The 25,521-nt window shown below is 44.8% G+C and overlaps 1 protein-coding gene across 5 annotated transcripts in view; it reads right to left on the bottom strand.

Moving 5' to 3' along the window:
- TRAK1 (trafficking kinesin protein 1) overlaps positions 1–25,521 on the bottom strand; it is a 230,128-nt gene that overhangs the window by 133,590 nt on the left and 71,017 nt on the right. The window contains exon 2 of one of the 5 annotated variants that reach the window (XM_049862211.1): positions 19,082–19,377. Coding sequence is in view for 4 of the 5 variants with exons in the window: in XM_049862204.1 (XP_049718161.1) it covers positions 14,399–14,489 (91 nt within the window). In the remaining variant the exon portion in view is untranslated. Of the gene's footprint in view, positions 1–14,398; positions 15,377–19,081; positions 19,378–25,521 lie in introns of those variants that run through there. The other 4 variants (XM_049862204.1, XM_049862205.1, XM_049862206.1 and 1 more) reach the window with 4 other exon arrangements.

Here is a 25,521-nt window from a genome sequence, read left to right as displayed (position 1 = left end):
CCCTCCACTTTGCCTCTATCCCCTTCCCGGCCGGCTTGAATCCCACAGCCCTTTGCTTCAATTGGACTTTTGCCTCCTTTGCCCCACGGTCCTTCAAGGCACCCACTGGCGAACACCCAACTTTGGATGAAACCAACAGCTATCTACCTTACTGTGCCCTGCAACATGGCTCCCGAGGGCACTGGGGGAAAACCACAGAACTGGTAGGGCTGAGTGTGGGCCTAGAATGCCGTGGAATCCCATGATTCGGGGTGCCAACCTGCTCAGCACTCTTTTTCCTACTCTCCAGAAAAGCTATTCCAATGTGCTGGAAAACCACTAAAGAATACTGACCTAGCATGGCCTGTGGCCTGTTGTCTTTCTCTAAGGAGTTCTGATTGAACGTTGATGGGAGAGAGAACGGAGTAAGCCTAGACCCCAGAATATGGAGGAGAGGGCTGGGATCTAGGCTCAGAGACAATAAGAAAAACAGAAGATGGGGAAAGAGCCTGAGAACAGGGGGCTAACTGAAGGGTAATATTTAAAATAACTATGTCAGCTTACTGTCTCTCTACTTTTACCCTACACCTATTAACCTGGCAATAAGCATCCCAGGGTTTTCCTCCAGGCCAAAGACAGATGGACAGGTAGATGGATGGATGGGTGCTATATAGACAGACAGACAGGCAGGCAGACACACAGACAGATGATGGAAAAACAGACAGATGACAGACAGACAAACAGGTAAACTGTAGGCAGGTAGACAGGTCCTGAGGTAGTGCAAATGGTTTGTGCTCAATTACTAACCTAAAGGTTGGCTGTTGGAACCCACCCAGCCACACCATGGAAGAAAGGCCTGGTGACCTGCTTTCATAAAGATTACAGCCCAGAAAACCCTATGGAGCAGTTCTTCTCTGTCACATGGGGTCGCCATGAGTCAGAATTCACTCAAAGGCAAAGGGTTTGTTTCGTTTGGGTTTTTTTGTTGTTTTTTTTTTAGGCAGATGATAGATAGATACAGATGTTAGATAAGTACGTAGATAGATCAATCAATGAATGAGTGATAAGTCTACAGGTAGGTAGGGAGGCAGGCAGGCAGAAAACAGCAACAACAAAGAGGACTGGTTACCTGAGCACTTAGTATGTGTTGGCAGCCTCCTAAGCACTCAGCATGTATTAGACTCATTTAATCCTCACAGCAACCTGGTGTGGCAGGTGTTACCAAGAGCCCCTCTGTACTCTTGGTAAATGAAAGGAAAATATAAATAATAACTACCTTAATTATAACTATGGAGGTAACCACCCTGTGCGCTAAAAACAGAAACTATTTATCTCGGGTCACAGAAAAGGAAAAAAAAAAATCCCCCTACGAAATTGCAAAAGATGCTCAACCTCCCCATACTGAGAGGAATACAAATGAAGACCCCATAGATCACCGTTTTACACACATCGAACTGGCAAAAAGCGAACCGTTTGCTAATACTGGGAGTGTGGAAAATGTGGGCCCACAAGTGCTCTCCCACATTATCTGAACAATACAATAAACACAACCTCTCAGGCGTAAACCATCAAATCTAACATTCCCACTCTAAGAATTCTCCTCACAAGTACAATCATCACATATTTGCTCAAAGATGTGGGAAGACCAATGTCCTCTGCAGCTTTCTTTGCGTTTGGAAATTCTGAAAACAATCCACGTGTTTGTCAACAGCAGATTATGTAAGTCAACTGTGGTTCTTGCATGCAGTGGATGATACGCAACCAATAAAAACAATGAGGCAGACGTGTAACTGCTAAAAGGAAAAGTCTCCAAGATATATTAACCCATTGCCATGGAGTTGATTCTGACTCATAGCAATCCTATAGGACAGAGAAGAATTGTCCCATAGTATTTCCAAGGCTGTAAATCTGTATGCAAGCAGAGTGCCACATCTTTCTCCTGTAGAACGGCTGGCTGGTTCGAACCGTCAGCCTTTTGGTTAGCAGCCGAGCTCTTAACCACTGTACCTCCAGGGCTCCAATATATATTACTGAGTAGAACAGGCAAGGCACTGAATGGTATGTTCAGCATATGGCCCCATTTGTAGAAAGAGGAGAGCACATATATACATACACATGCATAGAATATTTATAGAAAGATACTCAAGAAATGGTGTTTCCCCTGGGGAGGAAAGGCACAGGACTAGGAATCTGATAAGGATGGAAAACCCCCTAGGTGCCTTCTTTATACAGCCTGTATTCTTTATGTTGCACAATTTTTTTAGACCAATGCTTCTAGGAAGCAGGACTGGTCGTGGGAGAGACAACATGGGGAGCGCTGAGTTTTGTTGGTTTTTTTTTTTTGTACTTTAGATGAAGATTCACAGAACAAACTAGTTTCTCATTAAGCAGTTAGTATACACATTGTTTTATGACATTGGTTAACAACCCTATGACATGTCAACACTCTCCCTTCTCAACCTTGGGTTCCCTGTTACCAGCTTTCCTATCCCCTTCTGCCTTCTAGTCCTTGTCCCTGGGCTGGTGTGCCCCTTTAGTCTTGTTTTGTTTTATGGGCCTGTCTAATCTTTGGCTGAAGGGTGAGCCTCAGGAGTGACTTCATCACTGAGCTATAAGGGTATCCAGGGGCCATACTCTCAGGGTTTCTCCAGTCTCTGTCAGGTCAGTAAGTCTGGTCTTCTTTTGTGAGTTAGAATTTTGTTCTACATTTTTCTCCAGCTCTGTCTGGGACCCTCTATTGTGGTTCCTGTCAGAGCAATTAGTGGTCGTAGCTGGGCACCATCTAGCTGTACTGGACTCAGCCTGGTGGAGGCCGTGGTAGATGTGGTCCATTAATCCTTTGGACTAATCTTTCCCTTGCATGTTTAGTTTTCTTCATTCTTCCTTGAGGGAGCACTGAATTTTAAGCTTTTTAAATGTTTGCAGAGACAAAACAGTATAGTGCAAAAGTTTTCAAACTGCAAGGGAGCAAGGTAACAATTTGGTAAACTAAAACCAGAATATTTTTTTCCTTAAAAGAAAAAGAACAGAAAATATTCAAATGAATTGCAAGTAATAAGGATGAAGGTTATTTTGTGAAACCTGTTTTAGTTCTATGTATAAGCACACCTGAGTCCCTAGGTGGTACAAATGGGTAATGCACTCAGCTGCTAACCAAAAGGTTGGAGGTTCGAGTCCACCCAGAGGTGCCTCAGAAGAAAAGCCTGGTGATCCACTTCCAAAAAATCAGCCACTGAAAATTCTACGGAGCACAGTTCTACTCGGAGACATACAGGTTACGCTGAGGGGGAGACGCCTCGATGAGAACTAGTGTTTTTTGTTTTCTTTTCTTTTAGGATTGTTCTTGGTCACAATGTGAAATGAGTTTCTTAGTTTTTTTTTTTTTACTGTGGATCATAGTCAAAGAAGCTCATAAAATATTGGTAATGGTTAAAAACCATTTTATGTGGACATATATTCTCATTTCTCTTAGGTATACATCTAAGAATAAAATTGCTGGTCATAAAATAATTCCGTTTCACATTTTGAGGACCTGTCAAACTATCTTCCAAAGCTGCAAGCTTTCGTCTCGACTTCAACATCATGAGAAACCCTGAGCCAAAACCACCTCACTAAGCCACTCTTGAATTCCTGGCACACAGAAATCCTGCAGACAAAATACCTTGATTCACATCCTGACTCTACCTCATGCACAACTTATGTAACCTCTCAATGCCTCAATTTTCTCATCTATAAAATGGGGATCATAATAATGCCTTCTTCATAGTGTTGCTGTACGGGGTGAATGCCAGCCTCCAAGATGGCACCCAGTGTTCTCGCCTCCCTTGTAGGGTATCACAGGGTTCCATAATGTGGGTACCCTCCCACACTGAAACACGGCTAGCCCGAGAATATGACAGACGTGACTACGTGACTTTCGAGCCCAGGTCATACAAGACACTGCGGTTTCCACCTTGGTCTTGCGATTGCTCTCCCTACGGAAAGCCAGCTGCCACGTCATAAAGACACATAAGTGGCCCTGTGGAGAGGCCCATGTGGTGAGGAACTGTGAAGCATTCCCCCAAGAGTAAGTACTAACTTGCCAGGATGTGAGTGAATCACTTTGGAAGTCAATCGTCCAGCCCCAGGCAAGTTTTCAATTTTTTTGTTTTCTAATAATAGCTTTACTGAGATATAATTTCCAATGGTTTTTAGAATTTTTGAAGTTGTGCGTTCAACAACAAAAAGACAAACAATCCACTTTTAAAACAGGCAAAGCACTTAAACAGACATTTCTCCAAAAACATCTATGAATGGCCAGTAAGCACATAAAGACACTGACCATTGTTAGTCATTATTGTTGTTTTTAGGTACCATTCAAGTGGACTTCAACTCATAGGGACCCCATGTGACAGAGTAGAAATGCCCCACAGGGTTTTCTTTATGGAAGCTGATCTCTAGATCTTTCTCCTGTGGAGGCGCTAGGTGGGTTGAACTCACCAGTCTTTCAGTTAGCACTGAGCTCTTAATGGTTTGTGCCACCAGGGCTCCTTCCATTAGTCACTACACCAAAACCTGCTGCTGTCAAGTTGATTCTGACTCATAGCAACCCTATAGGATAAAGTAGAAATGCCCCTTTGCCCCACAGAGTTTCCAAGGAACACCTGGTGGATGCAAACTGCCGACCTTTTGGTTAGCAGCTGTAGCACTTAACCACTATGCCACCAGGGATTCCACTCCATGAGTTGCTAGGGAAACACAAATCAAAACCATGGCATACCTCCTTTTTTTTTTTTTTTTTTTTTTACTAGGATGGCTTTTATCAGAAAAATGGAACATAAGCGCTGGTAAGGATTGGAAAAACTGGAACCCTCATCCATTGTTTGTGGGACTGTAAAATGGTACAGTCACTATGGAAAACAGTGTGGCAGTTCCTCAAAAAGTTAAGTAGAGAATTACCGTACAACCCAGCAATTCCACTCCTAGGTGTATACCTCACCCACTGCTGTGGAGTCAATTCTGACTCATAGAGACCCTACAGGGCAGCAGAGTAGAACTTCCCCACAGAGTTTCCAAGGAGCACCTGGTGTTGAACTCCCGACCTTCTGGTTAGCAGCTGTAGCTTTTAACCACCATGCCACCAGGGTTTCCGAAGAGACTAAAAAGCAGAGACTCAAAGAGATACTTGAACACCAATGTTCACTGCAGTGCTATTCACAATAGTCAAAAGGTAGAAGCAACCCCAGTGTTCATCAACAAACGCATAAACAAAATGTGGTACATACATACAATGGAATATTACTCAGCCAGTAGGAGAAATGAAGTCCTGATACATGCTACAACACAAATGAACCTTAAAAACATTATTCTAAAAAAGCCACACACAAAAGGACAAATACTGTATGTTCCCACTAATATGAAATATCTAGAATATGCAAATGCATAGAGACAAGAGTTTATTGGTGAAGGCCAGGGGCTGGGGGCGGGGAGGGGGCGTGGAATGAGGATTTATTTCTCGAGCAGTGCTGAGTTTCCGTCTGGAGTAACAACAGACATTTGGAGATGGTGGTGAAGGCTGTACAACGTGGTGAATGTAATTAATGGCACTGAATTGTATACTTGAAAAATACTTAAAATGGCCTTTTTGTTTCAAAACTGGCACAACCTTCCCAAACCCAGAACCTAGTGCCCTCGAGTCGATTCCGACTCATAGTGACCCTATAGGACGGAGTAAAACTGCCCCATAGAGTTTCCAAGGAGCGCCTGGCACAACCTTCACCGCTATCTAATCTTAGAACAGTTCCATCAGGTCCCAAAAGAAACTCCATACCTATTTGCAGTAACGTCCCCTTCTCCCTCAGCCCTGGTCCCTGCTGTTGTTAGTTGCCACTGAGTCAATTCTAACTCATAGTGACCCCATGTGTTGCAGGGTAGAACTGTTCCATAGGGTTTTCTTGGCTGTAATCTTAACGGAAGCAGATCACCAGGCCTTTTCTTCCGGGGTACCACTGGGTGAGTTCAAATCACCAACCATCAGGCAGGTTAGCAGTTGAATGCAAACTGTTTGCACCACCCAGGTACCACACCCCAGCCCCTGGAAACCACTAACTTCCTTTTTGTCTCCGTGGATTTGCCTGTTCTGCGTATCTCATGTAAATGGACACACACCCTGTGCGATCTTTCCTGACAGGGTTCTTTCACTAACCACAATGTTTTCAAGGTTCATCCGTGTTGCAGCATGGATCAATACCTCATTCATATGGGTTTATCACATTTATCTACCCATTCATCAACTGATGGACATTTGGGTTGCTTCAACTTTTGAGCTATTATAAATAATGCTGCTATGAACATTTGTGAGCAACATTTTATGTGGGAAATATTCTCATTTCTCTTAGGTATATACCTAAAAGTAAAATTGCTGGTCATACAATAATTCTGTTTCATGTTTTGAGGAACTGTCAAACTATTTTCCAAAGCTGCAAGCTTTCATCTTGACTTCAGCGTCATGAGAAACCCTGAGCCAAAACCACTTCATTAAGCTTCTCTTGAATTCCTGGCACATAGAAATACGTGAGATAATAAATGTTTGTTGCTGTTTTAAGCTGCTAGACGTTTATTACACACAGCAATTGATAACTAATACATGAGAATTAAGTGAAGTCAGACATAAAAGGCACTTGGAGCAATGCCTGAAACCCTGGTGGTATAGTGATTAAGTGCTACGGCTGCTAACCAAAGGGTCTGCAGTTCAAATCCGCCAGGCGCTCCTTGGAAACTCTATGGGGCAGTTCTACTCTGTCCTATAGGGTCGCTATGAGTCGGGATCGACTCGACAGCACTGGGTTTGGTTTTGGTTTGGAGCAATGCCTGGCACAGTGTAAGTGCTCAGTAAATGTTGTTAGTTGCTGTTAAGTTGAAGCCAACTCATGGCAACACCATGTGTGCAGAGAAGAACTGCACCATAGGGTTTTCAAGGCTAGAAGCAGGTCACCAGGCCTGTCTTCTGAGGTGCCTCTGGGTCAGTTCAAACCACCAACCTTTCAGCTAAGAGTCAAGCGCTTAACCATCTGTGCCACCCAGGGACTCCCGATAAGCGTTAACCATTATTATTGTCGACATTGAACACAGCACCCTCCTTCCCACCTCAGGGCTTGTAGGGCTTGTAATGCTCTTTCTCTCCCTCCTCACCCTGCTGAGCTGATCCCTACATGTCCTTCATGTTTTTATTGAAATGTGACTTTCCCATTGTAGCCTTCTTGGAAAATGCCACTTCCAAAATGCCTTTACACACTTTCTTAGCACCCTGTACTTCTCCTTTGAGTACCAAACACTAAACCACTCGCCGTCAAATAGACTCTGACTCATGGCAGCCCCACGAGTGTCACAGTAGGGTTTTCAATGGCTGATTTTTCAGAAGTAGATCGCCAGGCCTTTCTTCCGAGGTGCCTCTCGTGAACTCGAACCGCCAACCTTTCAGTTAGCAGCCAAGCAAGTTAATCATTTGCACCACCCAGGGACTCTGGGTACCAGTCACCCAGACCCAGTCACAGTTGTTGTTAAATACGAGTACCAAATACAGTTGTGGTTAAATATTAATTTGCATAAGCTATTTTTAAGGCATTTTTCCTCTGCTGAAATATAAGACAGTCTCAGCCTTATGCACTGCCCTATCCCCTGTACACATAACAGAAACTCAATAAATTCCCTTTAAAAGTCAACAACCCATTAAAAAAATGACCAAAGACCAAAAACAGGGAGTTTACGAAAAAAGAAATACAACAGAAAAGAGCCCCAGCTTCATCCTGAATTAAAAAAATACAAAATAAAATGAGACACTATGTTTCAAGACTCTCTGATTAACCAAGATGACAAAGGTTGATAATGCCCAGAGCTAGCAAGAAACTGCCCTCCCTCACCAAGGTGCTGGGGACTTAACGTGTGAAGGCTCTCCGAGGGCCAGGTTGTCATGTACATCAAATCCTCAGTGCACATTCAATCCCCTGTCAGGAACTCAGCTTGCAGACATGGAGAAGAAGTGACCCAAAAGACATGCAAGGATGCTCCCTGGAGTGTGGATTTACAATGCAAAACTTAGCGTCTGTCCATCAGTCAAGAGGCTGCTTAGAACAGTAGTTCTCTCTCGGACCTTGAGTAGCCTGCACGGTTAGTTGCCTCTGTGGCTACCACCGTCACAGCAATTCTAGCTGCAGGTGCAAGCACCTGGGTACTCTTTATGCGTTTTAATGAGGCCATGTTCGCGCAGGAACGAAGTGCTGCAACATGCTACAACATGGATGAACCCTGAAAACATTATGCTAAGTGAAAGAACCCAGTCACAAAAGATCACAGTGTGTGATTTCATTTACATAAAGCTGAAATACAGGTTTCATCATTTTACTCCTGTTTCTCCTTTATGTTACAGTATTCTTTTTTTTTTTGGTATTTAGGAGAGTTAGTTGACTGTTAGGATGAGCCTGGTGGCACAGTGGTTAAAGTGACCAACTGCTAACCGAAAGGTCGGTGGTTTGAAACCACCTGTGGCTCTAAGGGAGAAAGATGTGGCAGTCTGCCTCTGTAGAGATTTACAGTCTTAGAAACCCTGTGGGGTCCCTGTGAGTCAGAATCGACTTGACAGCAGTTTTGGGTTTGGTTTTTGGTTTTTAAATTTAATTTCAGGTTAGTGAAGGAGGAATTACAAAATGCTTGTTATGAAAAGGGGCTTTAGATCTTCTACGGTTGAGAACATTGGTTTAAATAAATAAATAATGATAATGATACAGTCAAACAATACGATACCATGTAGCTATTAAAAATAATGCAATACTATTATGTACTACGGAAACCCTGGTGGCGTAGTGGTCAAGAGCTACGGCTGCTAACCAAAAGGTCGGTAGTTAGGATCCACCAGGCGCTCCTTAGAAACCCGATGGGGCAGTTCTACTCTGTCCTATAGGGTCGCTATGAGTCAGAATCAACTCAACGGCAATGGGTTTATAAGTACTACAGCGAAACAGTCTCAAGTAATATTGTTAATTTTTTTAAATTGCAGATCAGGGTATACGGTACAGTCCCATCTGAGTTTTTCAGAAAAAGAATACGGGCATTGACACTTCCTGGAATGATTTTTTTTTAACTTGAACTAAACAGATGTGGAGCTACACCCTACATTTTTTACAATTTTGTACATTTACAAATCTTACCACACACTCTTGTTATTTTTATAATTTAAATCCCTAGTCAAATGAAATTATTTAGAAAGGAAAAGCTCACAATAAAGGAAGTTAACTTAAATAGGGCCATAAAATAGCAATGTTGGGTCTAATGCCCCAAGGATCTGTTTCATCTGAGAGGTCAGGCCATTTCACCACTTAATTTCCGAGGGCTGCCGTAACGAAATACCACAAAGTGGGTGGCTCTAAAGAACAGAACTTAATTGTCTCACAGCTCTGGAAGTTGCAAGTCTAAACCAGCATATTGGCTGTGGTTGATTCCTTCTGAGGGCTCTGACAGAAAACAGTTCCATGCGTCTCTCCTAGCTACTGGTGGCTCCCACCAGTCCTCAGCGTTCCTTGGTTTGTAGCTGTCTCTGTAGTCATAGGAAACCCTGGTGGTATAGTGGTTAAGTACTAACCAAAAGGTCAGCAGTTCAAATCCACCAGGCGCTCCTTGGAAACTCAGTGGGGCAGTTCTACCCTGTCCTATAGGGTCGCTATGAGTGAGAATCGACTCGACAGCAACTGGTTTGGTTCTGGTTTTTCTGTAGTCATATGGTCATCCTTCTTTTGTCTAACTCTCTGGGTCTGTTCTCCTCTTCTGAAAAACACCACTTGGATGGGATTAGGGTCCCACCCCACTCCACCTTAAAAGACCCTATTCCCAATCAAGGTCACATTCACAGATACAGGGGTTAGAACCTCAACATATCTTTATGTGGGACATACTTCATCTGTAACAACCACTCAGCACCTCTTTAAAGACGGGGGTTATGCTAGTACACACCTCACAGGGTTATTCTGAGGATGAAGGAAGTTCCTAGAGCAGTTTAGCAGCCTGCCAGGCACAGAGTAACCACTCAGGAAGTTCAGCCATTATTATCCTTTATGAAATTAGAATTGTTCGAGTCTAATCACAGCTGTAAAGCTTCCATTCGTAATAGTTTCGACTTGATTTGCTCAAGTTTTTCAATGTTCATGAGAAATCAGAGAACGCAGAGAAGTTTCTGACTTTAAAGTCCCTCATGAGGCAACGCACCCAAACCCAACTGAGCAGCCTGATCCTGGCTGCAGAGCACCCCACACCCTCCCCCAGTCAATCCCTGGAAAGCCACTACAGCCAACAAGATGTGGCACCTGGGCTGAGCAGGAAGAACAGGGTATTGTGGGCAGAAGGCCCATGCCTGACCCCTTCATCAGCAATCGCCCCTAAGTCCCAGTCACCTCAAAAGAGGGGGGGCCTTGGCAAAGCAGCTGCGCTTCTGAAATGATGCTCACACTCCAATATTTCTAGGTCCTATCATTTTAAATTCATTATAAAAATGTGCCATTTAATGGAGCACCACCGGGAGGGCTATTTGCAGCTGGGATCAATGTTCTGAAGCACCCTGCAAAGCATCCCTGGCTCATTTTTTAATAAGATCACTCCTTCATTTTTTTCTTAATTATAATTTATCATTTGCTGGCTTCCTAAAATGGTTTGAGGTGGGGGAAAACTGTAGCACAGGATGCATTAGGTAACATTAAAAACCTGTTTCATTTTAAATCATGATGCCATAAAATACTAAGTTTTGCAGAGAAAAATCACCCCTCAGGGAGAAAACCATGTAACTGTTACCACCTGGGACAACAGAAAAAGCAATAAAAAGAATCCATATTAACCATTAAAATGGCAGTTTCCAACCCTAGCTGCGTACGAGAATCATGGGTAATGTGCTTATTTGGGATACTCAGAGGTCACCTGAAATCCACAGAATCAGAACTGAAAAGGAGGTAGAGCAGACGTCTCAAGGGTACTGGAGTCAGCTCTTTGAATTAGGACCTTGGGTTGGCATTTAAGCTTTTTTAATCTTGCTTATTTTATTGGTAGAACATCCTACCTACCAGGGAGAGAGACACCCACCAGTAGTTTATGCATTTTCATTAATTTCTTTTGTAATATTTCTAAATGTTGCAGAAGTGCCTCCTACAACTGTGAGGCATGAGTACAATTCAAATAATGAATCCCTGGGTGGCTTTTAATTTAATGCAAGCATCATTAAAGATTGTCACATAACGGACGTGTTTGTTTCTTTCAAATGCAAAACTGAAGCCAATTAGGAAGAGGGTAAAAATATATCAAGCTTTCAAATTCTCATGGACTGAAGACTTTCTGGAGCCATGAAGGTTGGATGAACCCCTGAAACTATTGCCTGAGATAACTTTTAAACCTTAAACCAAAAACATCCCCAGAAGTCTTCTTAAAACCAAACAATAGTTTAGTTTAACTAGTAAAAAAAAAAAAAGTCTGCCTTGAGCATTGCGCTGTTTTAAGAATTATCTATATGGGATCAAACTGATAACAGCAACTTGAAAGGTTAGATAGGAAACTTAGGGGGCAATGAGTTTATATTAATGGGGGAGGAACAACTCAGAAGAGGAGGGTGAGAATGGTTGCACAACTCAGAATGTAATCAGTACCACTGAATTGTACATGTAGAAATGGTTGACTGGCGTTTTGCTGTGTATATTCTCAACCACAACAACAAAATAAAAAATACATATATACACACATATATGTGTATCTGTAAATATGTATATATGTACATATATGGAGTCCTGGTGGCACAGTGGTTAAGAGCTACAACTGCTAATCAAAAGGTCAGCAGTTTGAATCCACCAGCTGCTCCTTGGAAACCCTATGGGGCAGGCGACTTGACAGCAACCAGTAACATATCAAAACCCATTAACCCGTTGCTGTCAATTCGATTCTGACTCAAGCACCTGGGAAATGTAGTCTTCCAGCCCATGTCAAGAATCTTACTAACTACATTTTAACTGAAGTTTACGATTTATGCCCAAAAACCCTGTGTGATAATTATCTGACCCACACATCTAATGCTGAGGAAGTGGGGAAGAGGCAAGATTAGCTGGCGGCCTGAAAATCACTTATAGCATGTTTAACAGACTGAGGTGAATGTCTTCGTTTTGTTTTGTTTTTTCGCCAAAGATTAAATGTTAGCTCTAGAAATCAGTAGAAAAACAAGGATAGGCTAGAAAAAATTTGCAATTTTCTAGATTCTAATTTACATTTTCTCATTGTGTCAAAGAAATGGATATTTCACTATTTCTTTGTTTCATTCATTCAGACAGCCAAATAAGTACCAGTTAGACTCCAAATTTTCAGTGGAGAACATATTAAAAAATTATGCTGGACAGGAATTGACAGGCAAAACCTTAACTTTAATTTATAAAATATGCAGTAAGTCCATAATGTTTTTATTGGAGCTTGTTTTCAGAGGATAAAAAACCAAGTGTGATGGCTTAAACTAGTGACAAAAAAGGAATAAATCCTAAATTATGGCCCTGCGATAAAGAGCGCTCCCTGACAGGAGTTCTTGAGTAGTGCTAACGGTTAACATGCTCACCTGCTGACCTAAAGGCTGGAGGTTCAAATCCACCTAGAGGGGCCTTGGAAGAAAAAAGCCTGAAAATTCAATTGCTGAAAACCAGTTCTACTCTGACAAACACAGGGCTGTCGTGAGTCAGAATCGACTCAACAGTGGCTGGTTATTCCCAGACAAGACTCTTCTTGTAGATGGACTGCAGGTCCAATTGCCTCCGTGAATAACCTCCTTTGCCATGAGACCAGAAGAGATGGATGGAGCCTGGCTACCGTTACTGAATGTTTTGATCAAGGACCCAACAGATGGTCCTAATCAAAAGGAGAAAAACTGCAGAACAGAACTTCAAACTCCTAAGGAAACCAGACTTACTGGGTCCGTTGAGACTGGTGGAACCTTCCAAACTAATGCCTAGAAATAATCTTTACACCTGGAACCAAAACTATCCCATGAAGCCATCGTTAAACTAAACAACAGTTTAGCTCAATTAACAAAGAATGTTTGCCTTGAGCACTGCGCTCTTATAAATAAGTATGCATACGAGTTCAAATCAACAACAGTTAATTGAAAGCACAGATGAGAACTCTAAGAAACAGAGAGTCTAAATTAATGAGAATAAAGCAATATAGGTAGAGACACTGAGGATGCTGATACGATGTGAAGTATGAAACCAATGTTATTGAACTGCACATGTAGAAGTCATGAATGGATGTATGTTTGGTAGTGTATATTACCACCAACAATAAACAATTAAAGAAAAAAAAAAAAAGACTTGTTCCCATAAGCCTACCTTTCCAGAGCACTTCTTCATAGGTTTCACACCTATTCATTTACACCTGTGCCCACACCTGGACTTGATGGGTAGGATCAGTTCTCATTAGGAAGGACCCTAGCAATTAGCACAAGCTCCAGAAAAAGCTGACCTTCAGTACACACTGCTTGGACTGAATGAGCCTGAAAACGTTTTAAACACCCACCCACATTCACGGTGTCACCATAATCTCTCGTCCAAAGTTTCGTATGTCTTGAAACCTAAAACACTGTAACGAGACAAGAGGAGCCTGAGCCTCTCAGGAATTTACTGTGTTTTGGCCCTGACAACTCTTAGGTAACAGTGTGTAGACAGGACAGAAACCAGACGGGTCATCAACCGACAGATTCCAATCAGTGAGAGGAAGTGAGAGGAAACGTCAGCCCCACAGCAAGAGAAACAAGCCAGGGCAGAACAGTTAGCAAACCTCTATCACCCAGTGGGGATCGAATGGAAGGGCCAAGCACATTAACTGGTGAAAAAAAGAGTGAGGGAAGGAATGAGAAAGGAGAAAGGGAAAAAGGGAAGGAGAAAGAGACACTGTCCACTTCTGTTTTTCACCTCTTTAAAAATTCCTTGCTGGGCTATATTTATTTTCACAATTAAAAAAAGAAGAAAGAAACAACAACAACAAAATTCCTTGCTGGCTCAAGACACCAGGCTAGGCTCTAAGAAACCAGGATAAAGACACAGATTAGAGAAAACCACAGCATCCAAGGGGCCACAGGGGCCCTCAGGGACCCTGCTCAGAATTGAGAAAGGAAAGTGGTAGGAGTTTGGCAGAACCTGGTCCCAACTCAGCTCACGGCCCCCAGGTCACGAGCCTCCTCTGAGTCTGTACAATGAAGGGGAGCACCTCTGAAGACCCTCACTTCTGCCCATCAGTGATTCAATATTGCAATTTTCCTGCCACAGGGCCATGGACAACCTGCCAAACAAAGGAGAGCAAGAGAAACTCCTGTGGACTCTTCTCCCTTCCGGCCACACCACAAAGAAAACAAACAGCAGACGTGCTCAGCAAACGCACTTACCACATGAGTTAGTCCGAACCAGTTTGCCTTGGCAGAGTCCCGGCAGAGGCTGGGCCCGTGCGGGCTGCCCGAATTGAAAAACCAAGGCCATGTGCGGAATCAGATCCTGAAGCAACTCAGAGAGAAAGGGGCACCTCCATGGCAGCCCGACCTGGCAGCGCCTTGGCACAGCCACCCTCTTCAGGCTGCCTCAGCAGTTTTCCGAGTTTGCTTGTTGGGGCGAATCCTAAGATTGTAAGCTGCCCTTGAATCACAATGTGTTACGTAACTCCAAGCAGCCTGGACACCCTATCGGCTCATCTCTTTAAACCGCCCCAAACAGAAAATGACGTACCCAAAACGTGACACCCCCACACTGGTGAGTGGAGGGGGAGTGGGCACGGCTTTGTGATGGGCGTTCGGTTTCGCCTAAAAATTGAAGTCACACAAAAAGTCTGCTGTTCATCTCAGTGCTTACTGGGAACTGGAGGCGGAGTGTATTTGCCAGAGGCCATGTGCCAAGTCGTCTCCGGGACTGCACTTTTCAAAGCCACAGACTCTCTGGGATACTGAGTTCTCTCCGAGCACTGTTTTCATTTTGTGTCTTCCTCTCAATGACCTTCGTAAGACTTTAACCTGTGTTCTGCGTCAGCTGAATGCTTACATCTTAAGTCCGCAACAGTGCCTGTGTTTACATTCCTCTTTCCCAAGCCGCTGCCAAAGCGACAGCACGGAGCTCCGTTTCTCAGTTGTGCTTCAGTGTTTGCTACAAGTGTCCCAGCAAGGAGGCTCAAGTTACCACATTCTATAGGGCTTGATGTTTTGGCATTGTGTTCTGCCATTTCTTTGCCCTCGGTTGTCTTGTTCAAGAAAGTGAAACTACCGTAACAGGCTGGACGTTCCCTGGATTTCATTGGCACAGACACCAGCTAGACTCCCAGAGGTTAGTTCACAAGTGGACAAATGGACACAGGTGGGACATGACCTCCTCCCTAAAGGCCCCCTGACCCTCCCCATACCTCCTCCCATGACCCCTGGCTGAGGCTTGGCCAGATGTCCTCCTGGGTGCTTTCCCGTGTGCCTGTCCTCATCACTGTGCTAACCTCAGTGTGCAGCCATTTTCCACTCGCTCTCCCCTCTCCTCGACCAGGCCGTGTTACTTGGCGCCAGAAAACGTAGGCTCTGGGGTCCCACAGCCCTGCACACCTAGAACTCAGCGACCTTAGCCGAGATGCTGACCCTCCCGTGACTTGGCTCCTTTACCTGTACGAACAGTACCAACTTCGAGGGGATGCAAATGTGGTAATAATGAAATGACACAATTTACGCATTCAACAAATATTTACTGAGCACTGACCACATGCAGGTGCTATTTCGTCACTGGGACTCAGTGGTGCACAAAGCAATCACAGTCCTTGTTTGTCCTCAAGGAGTTGATATTCTACTGCGGGTTCGACAAAGTACAAACACACGGTAGCTCAGAGGTGGTACGTCTATGGAGAAAAATAAAGCGGGAAAGGGGAAAGGTGGTGGGGGAGCACCCTTTACACAGGGGTGGTCAGATTACAATGGCCTTAAATGCAATGCCACTAGGACAAAGGGAAGAGGGAGGTGTGGGTACATCTGCGGGAAAGGCGATCCCAGTGTGGGAGCACCAGGAACCAAGAACCTGAGGCTGGAAGCTCCTGGCGTGTTCAAGGATGAGCAAGGAGGCTCGTGTCCTTACAGTGAATGGCGGGGAGGAGCGGCAGGAGGCAGCCAGAGGGGCGGGAGGGCCCATCATTTAGACCCTCACGCTCCACGGTAAGACGAAAGCCCATCTGGTTTGGAGGTTTGCAGCAGAGGAGTAAAACAATCTGACTTCGTATTTAAAAAGTCACCCTCATCAAACTGACAACAGCAACTTGAAAGGTCAGAAAGGAAGCTTATGCGGCAGCGAGTTCATGTTAATGGGGGAAGAACAATTCAGAAAAGGAGGGTGAGAATGGCTGTACAATTCTGAAAAATGTAATCAATGTTACTGAATTGTACATGACGATATAGCTGGATTGGCATATGTCCTGCTGTGCATATTTTCAACAATGACAACAAAAACAAGTTAGTAAAAAAAGTCACCCTCACAGCTGAGTGGAACATGGATTGGGCTGGGGCAAGGATGGAACCATAAGGCCCAGTTGGAGGCCAGTGCAATAATCCAGGCATGAGATGATGGTGGCTTGAACCAGGGTGTTGCTGTGCAGCTGGTGAGACGTGGCCAAATTCTGGACACACTGCAGGTAGAGCCAACAGATCTCCTGGAAAACTGGGATATGAAAGAGACAGAAGTCACAAATGTCTCCAAGGCTTCTGGCCTGTGCAAGTGGGAGGAAGTGCCATTTATAAAGACAGAGAAGGCCACAGGAAAAGCAGATGGAGGTGGAAATGAGGAGCTCAGCTTGAGACACATAGGTTCGAGGTGCCTTTTAGACATCCAAGGGAAATCAGGCCTACAGGGGAAAGACCTGGGTTGAGGGGAGAAAGCTCAGGATGGTCAGTATACGTGAAGATTTTAAAACCTGGGCCCTAGATGAAATTATCTAGGGCATGGGTATGAAGGCATTGGTAATTCAGTGGTAGAATTTTCACCTTCCACGCAGGAGACCCAGGTTCAATTCCCGGCCAATGCACCTCACGCACGGCCACTGCCCATTTGTCAATGGAGGCTTGCGTGTTGCCACGATGCTGGAGAGGTTTCAGATAAGCTTCCAGGCTAAGACAGACTAGGAAGAAAGGCCTGGAGCTCTACTTCTGAAAATCAACCACTGAAAACCCTATGGATCACAACAGTCCAATCTGTAATCGATCATGTGGATAGCACAGGACTGGGCAGAATTTCGGCCCATGGTGCGTGGGGTTGCCATGACTCATGGCAACTAACAACAACAACAGGACATGGGGATAGGCAGGGAAACAAAGGATTGGAGGGTTGACCCAGGCTCTCCAAAATGCCCAGGCTGAGGAGAGGAGAAGGAGCAGCCAGAGAGGTAGGAGGACCAGGAGAGCATGGGGTTCCGGAAGCCAGGTGAGGACTGTGTATCCAGGAGCAGGGAGTGGCCAACGACGTCAACTCCTGCTGAAAAGTCAAGTCAGAGCAAGACAGAAGGGTGGACCCATGGTCTTAACAAGGTCATCAGTGACCTTGCAGAGAGCAGAGTTTTGGTGGGGGGTGCCAAAGCCTGCCTGCAGTGGGCTCAGAAGAGAATGGGAGAAGAGGAACTGGAGTGGGCAAATAAACACAACTCTCTCAAAGAGGTTTTTTCGCTAAAAAGAACAGAGACACAGAACATTAGCCTGTGGGGAAAGCAGGACCCAGAAAAATTCATTTTAAGAAGGGAGAAATCATAACATGCTTTTATGTTAATAAGAAAGATCCTATGAAAAGGAGAGGAAATCGATGATGCAGCAGAGAGAAGGGATCTTGCTGGAACTGTGTCCTTCAGGGAACAGGTAAGTGGGAGTAGGGTTTAGCATTGAGGAGAGAGGAACACACATGGCTCACTCAAGGGAATGGGACAGAAAGCATGTGGGGTGGGGAACTCAGCACAGGGCTGGGCACCCAGGCTGCAATTCCTGACCATCTCTGTGCCCCTCTGTACCCAAGACACTCCTGACACATTGGAGGTCGTCAATGGTTAACTGGTGAGATAGAACAGTGAGAAGCTACGGAAATCAAATTTGCATATTATAAACTGTCATCAGGTATTACTTCAAACAGGGGGACAAAACAAAACCTGCAGACAAAAAAACAAAAACACAGCAGACTTCTGCATGAATCCAATTGGGTTTAATTATAATTATTCAACTCACTGAGAAGCCCTGGTGGTGTTGCGGTTAAGCCTTGGCTGCTAACCGAAAGGTTGGTGGTTAGAACTCACCAGCCACTCCTAGGGAGAAAGACGTGGCAGCCTGCTTGCATAAAGATTACCCTATGGAGCAGTTCTACTCCGTCCTATAAGGGCACTACAAGTCAGAGTCCACTCGAGGGCAAGAGGTTTGGTTTTCTTTCTTTTTTTAATGCTACTCGTCTGGGTACTCACTACTGCTATGCACGCCATCCTACACCACTTCCAATCACAGCCCTCCTGAGAGCTAACTCCAAGCACCTGTCTCGGTGTTCCCAGAGAAAGCAAAACCTCTAGTAAAACGTGCCTCAACAGGAGTTGCTGCCAAGGAGCTAGGAGGTAATTATCCAGTTCCTGGGATACTGGGAAAGTGTAACTGATACAGGCCTTTCTAACAACCAAAGTCTGTGCAGTTCTTGGTGGTTTATAAAGGGCGGCACGGGTAGTTTCCCACTTTTGCATCATATAGCGCTACCATGTATTGTTTCCATTATCCCGATTTTAAGTCTGAAGAAACAGAGAGGGAGAAGGCGCCAAACTATATTGAGTGTCGATTCTGCACCATGCACGCCCCGTGGGGTTCAATGTTACCTTCTTTAACCTTCATGACAACTCTGTGAGGTACTATCTTCATCCCCACTTTACAGGTGGCAAAACCGAGGCTCAGGTCTCACAATCCCAAAGATCAGACACTTTGCACTCTGACTCCCCACCCTCCTTCACCCCTACTCCTGTGGCTGCATCCTTCCCCAGTCCTCACCAGCTGAAGCCTCTTCCCTTCCCTCCCTGCCTTCCCTCCCCAGCAGGCAAACATCCCCCTTACCAGTAATGGTGCAGGCATCCCGGTACCCTCTGAAGCTGGGAGCATCTTCCACAGCCTCGCTTACATAGTGTTCCTCGGGGATGCCCAGGCTGCAGGCTAGGACTGCATGGTGGCACGCCTCTGAAGGGGACACGGGGCTGACCAAAGCGTCGTCGTGCAGAACTGTGGCGTCCAGCTTGGCAGGTTTCACGGGGAGGTGCCTACTGCCATCAGGGGTCCCCGCTGCCGGAGTCTGGGGCAGTCGGGCAGACAGCCCGGTGGGTCTGGTGTACCAGCAGGGGCTCCTAACAGGGAATCTGTGGGACAATCCAGAGAGACGGGCACAGTCACTTAGAGGCTCTAAATAAACCAAATCTTTAGAAAATAAGAGCCCAAGAGGTATATGCGTTCAGATTACAAAATCTGGAGAGTGTTTGCTTCAAGCAAAGGTATTTCCCATCGCATGTGTACTTCAACAAAAGGATTTCAGTGAAGCTCCGTTCAACTAATCACTATCAATATGGACCAAATTATGGAGCACCCGGTTTCACTGACTTACCAAAACCTGCCTTGAAGCAAATAAACAAACTGGACTCCTAGTCAAACAACAGGTAAAATTATGATACTTAAGCTGAAATAAGGATACCCAGGAGACCTAGAAACCACACTGGGCGTGTGAGAATATTTGTGAGTGTGCACGTCTATGAAATATACATGTTGATGTGTTTCCGTTGTTGTTGTTGGGTGCCGTTGAGTCGATTCCAACTCATAGCGACCCCATGTGATAGAGTGGAACTGCCCCATAGAGTTTTCCTGGCTGTGATCTTTACAGAAGTAGATTGCCAGGTCTTTCTCTCAAGGAGCCACTGGGTGGGTTCAAACCACAAACCTTTTGGTTAGCAGCCAAGCACTTTAACCACGGTGCCATCAGGGATCCTTGATGTATTTCTGCATGATGCACATCCAAGTAGCAATGTAACATTTTTATCTGTGTGCTGGGTTATGTGAGGTGGGATGTTTCTCTTAAACTCTTCCAACTTCACATTCTCAACTCTCTAGGAATTTAAAGGCATGCCCCTACCTGAAGCTGCAGGAAGAGATGAGACAACTCCTTTAAGAATCTGAAGAAAACTATAGGCCTTCTTCCCAAAAATAACGCATACAATTTCAGGAAATTCAGCCCAGCTGTGGGAGCCACAGCTAGCAGCTTAAGACCCTTGCGACTAGCAGATCACGCCCATGCTAGGGTCCATTTCACCAACATCAGCTTAATCGTGCAATTCACACTACCATTTAAAGTCTGACGGGACTGGAAGATATTGCTGGAATAGGGATGGTGTACAACAGAGGCCACTAAAGACTCTGCACTGCTCAGGTATCATCAGCCGTACATGCAGGGGGGTTCTCCACTCCTTACAGGAGAGCTTACAGCCATAGAAGTTAGCCATAGCTTTTAATTCAGCAATGGCCCCTCTCCTCCCAGCCCAGCTGCACGCACATGTGTGTATGCACGCATGAGACACATATACACCCAGCACAAATGTTAAATGTGAGTGTAAAGAGCAAGGCAGGGAGCTTATAAAGCACAATAGTTCCCAAAGTGTGTTCCGAGAACCCGTGAGATACTCTGAGAGCTTTTCAGAGGGTCATGCGGTCAAGACTGCTTTCTAAGACACTTCACGCTCATATTCTCACGGACGTACAATGAAGAGTGATGATGCCATCACTCTGAAGGCTAATGGAAGGTGTACTTCTGTATTGTGGTTTAAATTTTTGCCAGTTTTAAGTTCTAATACAGCCCATGTGGCTAGATAGAGCCCACATAAACAACAGCTCTTTGGGTTTGGGTCTTCAATCATTTTTAAGGAGCCCTGAGACCAAAAGAGTTTGAGAATCACTGATCTAGTAAATAATGGATTATGGTTTTCTTTTAAAAAGGGAGAGGGAGTTAACAGGCATTTTACCCAACATGGTATAGTCAGTTCTGAGAGAAAACTACAGCCCTGAGCCTGTGACATTTTTCCTTCAACAAAGGTTTATCGAAATATACCAACAGTTCCTATTATAAACGCACTGAGCCTAGTTGATAAACTCCCAAATCCTCATTAAAATAATCAAATAAATATAAAGATGGGGGTGGGGAGTTGTCTATCCCTGGTGAAAAGGTAAAGGTAACACCAGAGGCTTGGAACCTTCACGAATTTCTGCAACGAAACATGTAGAGAAAACTGAACTGTAACATCTGGGAGGTGATTCAAATGCAAAGAGATAAATCAGCTGAAAAGAAAAATCCAGAATTTCCCAGCAAAACCCAAAACATCTGGGCAGCAGAGGCCTGAGGAGGGTGGACGAGGACACCTTCAGAAGTGTGCCAGTGGTGGCCAAGAAGCTGAGGGTTGGAATCCACTGGGTAAGGCAAAGGAAAGCTGGGCTATGGCACAGCCGACCTCTTATTGAGCACAAGGGGCCTTCCCCAGTGCTGGTTAAGTTCTGGCTCTGGGTCTGGATGCTGCTTACATGTAAATTCATCAAGCTGTATGCTAATAAGCTATACACTTTTTTGTATGTATACTTTAAAGTTAGCTTGAAAAACCATCCCTGATCTAAGAAGATAAAAGGCACACACAGATGAGCGTTCCAGAAGAACCAATAAAGGATAAGACTAAAAGGAAGAGAGTACACAAAAACACAAGCCCTAAATCAGGAGACCCTGGGTGGTGCAAACAAAACAGTTAAATGCTTGACTACTAGCCTCAAGTTTGGCAGTTTGAACCCAATCAGAGGCACCTTGGAAGGCAGGCCTGGCAATCTGCTTCTGAAAGGTCACAATCTCGAAAACTCTACGGAACAGTTCTACTCTGCGCACATATGGTTGCCAGGAGTCAGAATCCACTCAACAGAACTAACAAATGGCCCTAAATCACTACTATCCCCTCCTTGTATTAGCTGTTTCGATTTATAGTTGTCACAACCTTAACCCAGAAACATACTGCTGCAAAACGAGTATTTCAAGTACATAAAGCACTTCCAAACAAAATTTTGCAGATGTCAGCAAATGCTCATTCAAGCCTCAAAAGGGAACACAAACAACTGTTTTGAAGTCCAAAGTACACTTTTGATGTGCAGCAACTGGCAAAGCCTTCAAAAAACCTTGAGAGGCCCCTCTAGAAGCAGAAAGACTAATCTTTAGTTCATTAAAATCAAATGGGAAACAACCTAAATTTCTCTCAAAAGTTATAAATGATGGCACTAACTACTGAATTCTATTAAAATGAGATAATCCACGTAAGACATTTACCTTGGTGCCTGGAACATATTAAGTTCTCAATATTATCGTTATCACCGTCCATTCCCAGATTCACAGAATCAGGTGCCTTTCTTGATCTTCCCCTTGTACTCGTATGCCGCCAACATTTCCAAACCTATCTCACTGTGAAGCCTTTCTCCACGTGACACCTATTAACAGGCATTCTTTCCTGCAGCACACTCTGGGAAAAGGTGCTCTGTGCTTGACACAACCTTTATCACTTCCTCATTATTCATCCAGGGTTCATCTTCCCATAAAATCATGGGCATAGGCTTGTCCCAGGACATATTAGGTAAGAAGTAAGTATGTAATATATGACCACCCTTCTGTCCATTTCTCATACTGTAGTGGCTTGTGAGTTGCTGTGATGCTAGAAGCTCTGTCACAGGTATTTCAAATATCAGCAGGGTCCCCCACGGTGGACAGGTTTCAGCAGAGCTTCCATACTAAGACAGACAAGGAAAAAGGCCTGACAATCTACTTCTAAAAATTATCTAATGAAAAACCTACGGATCATAACAGATACTGGCTGATACAGTGCTGGAAGATGAACCCCCTAGGTTAGAAGGCACTGAAATACACAGTAGCCACAGCAATGGACCTGAGCATACCAATGATCGTGAAGATGGAGCATGACCGGGCAACGTTTCATTCTGTTGTACGTGGTGTTACCGTGAGTCGGCGCTGACTTGAAGGCAACTAACAACAACAGCAAACATCGAGGACTGAACAATTATTCCAATGAAATAAGGCATTTGGTACAAATGACCTTGAGGGTCTCTGGAAGCTATGAAACTGTTTCTACAACCCACACAGAAACCAAACCAAACAAAAAAAACAAACTCATTGCCATCAAGTCGATTCCGACTCATAGCAACCCTACAGGAGAGAGTAGAACTGCCCAGAGGGTGGGTCTCCAAGGATCAGCTGGTGGATTCAAACTGCCAGCCTTTTGGTTAGCAGCTGAGTTCTTAACCACTGCATCACCAGAGCTCCATATAGAAACCAGACTGTAAATTCCTAGATTATATATCACTGACCATGAAGACCAACAAATCAATGCTCCAGGTATGCTGACCACAACTCACAAGCTCTCCAGGATGGCTCTAATTTAACCTAACTTCACCCTTTTCAATATAGCTTTAATGTTGAAACGTGGGTTAAGATGATCCATATACAATTACTCAGCAGTCGGGAAGCCTCACTTATAGACCACTCCAATCATAGTTTGCAACTCTCACTCAGTTTCTAGCTTGAAGACACAGTCACGCATGTGTCCTCATGGGGGACCAATGGCTGGTAGAGGAAGAGGTGACGACCAGGCTGCTGCTGAATGCCTCAATAATCCCCAATCGATTTTTCAGAACCATTGTTTATCAGTGTTCTGACTCATATCACATTTCTGCCAATAACCCAAGATGCCTAAAAGCTCAAAGGTCAGAAACAAGCCGTCAGGTATCCAAACTCCTAAGAAAAAGGGGCAAGCCACCACTGCAGAAAAGGTTGCCCAGCACGTGATCCCAACAACCTATAAGCCCCATTTGGAGTAAAGGGGAAAGCACCAGGCTCTGGGCTCCCTCGCTGCTGAGACCCTGGGCAAGTTCAGGTAGGTCTCTGAGTCACGAATTTCTTCTCTGTGAAGGAAGTATCTACATCTGTGAGACTGTTACAGGGATCACTGACAGCAATACGAATACAATGCTCAGCATAGCGCTAAACGCACAGTAAATTCCCAAATGTTGATCACCCTCCTCAAAATTATTCATCTACTGTCTAAGAGAAGTGACCTTTGATGTTCCTAAAATTGCACAATTACAACACTGGTATTCTGTAAGGCGATTCAGATCTGTAAAATAATAAGAACTTTTACTGACCATCATGAAGATGGCACAGGACCAGGCAATGTTTCCTTCTGTTATACATGAGGTTGCTATGAATCCGCGCTGACTCGATGGCAACCAACGACTTTGGTTAAGAACTCATAGTGTGTGCCAGGCACCATGTCAACGGCTTTGGGAGCTCTAACTTTTACCACCCACCCCCTCAGCTGGGTACTGTTATCAGCTCCATTTTATAGTTCAGACAACAAATGCTCAGAGAGGTTCAGTAACTTTGCAAAGGTCACAGAGCCAGCAAAAAGGGGAATCCTAGTCTGAATCAGACAGATGATGGGAACCCAATGGGAAATGATCCTTTTGCACTTGGTTGCCTGCCACATCTCTTGCCTTGCCCTCACCCTCACGTACACAGGCATTTCTAGGGCTTCACACGGGGTTCAGAAACAAAGCAGCCGCCACCCTAGATGCTCTCTGACTCCAGCAAACCCTGGCACACCAAGCAAAAAGGCTTCTTTCAGGCAGGGGAAACAAACGAGGCTAACGAAAAGTGAGAGAGTGGACGGCCCTGAGAGATGAAAGCGCCTCTGTTTAATTTACTGACTTCTGCTTAGGGAGGCTGCAGGAAGGCAGGATTTTTCTCAGCAGAGGAGTGAGAAATTCTGCAGCCTGCTAAAATTTTCAGCAAAAGAAGTGCAAGGGAAAAAAAAAAGGGAGAACAAACACAGAGAGGCTGGCTTGCATTTTAGCTGAGAGAATCCTCTTGCCTGGGACCTGAGACACACTTGGCCAGGCCCCCTGCCTTGCTCTCCTCACCACTGCTCAGTGACTCCAGCCTCCAGGTTCTCAAACCATACTTGACAGGTTACTCAAGTTTATTCGTTTGTTGTTGAACTCCAATTTGCTGAGCAAGTGTACTTATGCACGTTCCTAAGATTCTGTCCCCCTCTGGCATATGGCTACAAAGGCTCAGAACCCCATCTAAAACCCAAAGAGCAGTGTGATGCTGAGGAGATGGTTTCACTTGTCTGAGCCTCAGATCCCTCACCTGGACAAGGAAGGGCCTGAGTGAGCATCACCGAGCTTCCTTCCCACTATACCATTCCCGGAACTGCAAAACACGGCAGGAGGCCCACTTAAATGAAACAGACAAGTGTACAGAGACCAAAACTTCCTAGTGGTTACCAGGTGGGGCTGCTGTTGTTAGTCGCCATCGAGTTGATTGCAACTCATGGCGACCCCTTATGTGCAGAGTAGAACTGCTCCACAGGGTTTTCAAGGCTGCGACCCTTCAGAAGCAGATCACCAGGCCTAGCTTC

This window comes from Elephas maximus, chromosome 20 (genome assembly GCF_024166365.1).
Source record: "Elephas maximus indicus isolate mEleMax1 chromosome 20, mEleMax1 primary haplotype, whole genome shotgun sequence".
Lineage (NCBI taxonomy): Eukaryota > Metazoa > Chordata > Mammalia > Proboscidea > Elephantidae > Elephas > Elephas maximus.
This window is presented reverse-complemented; position numbering and strand designations above follow the sequence as displayed.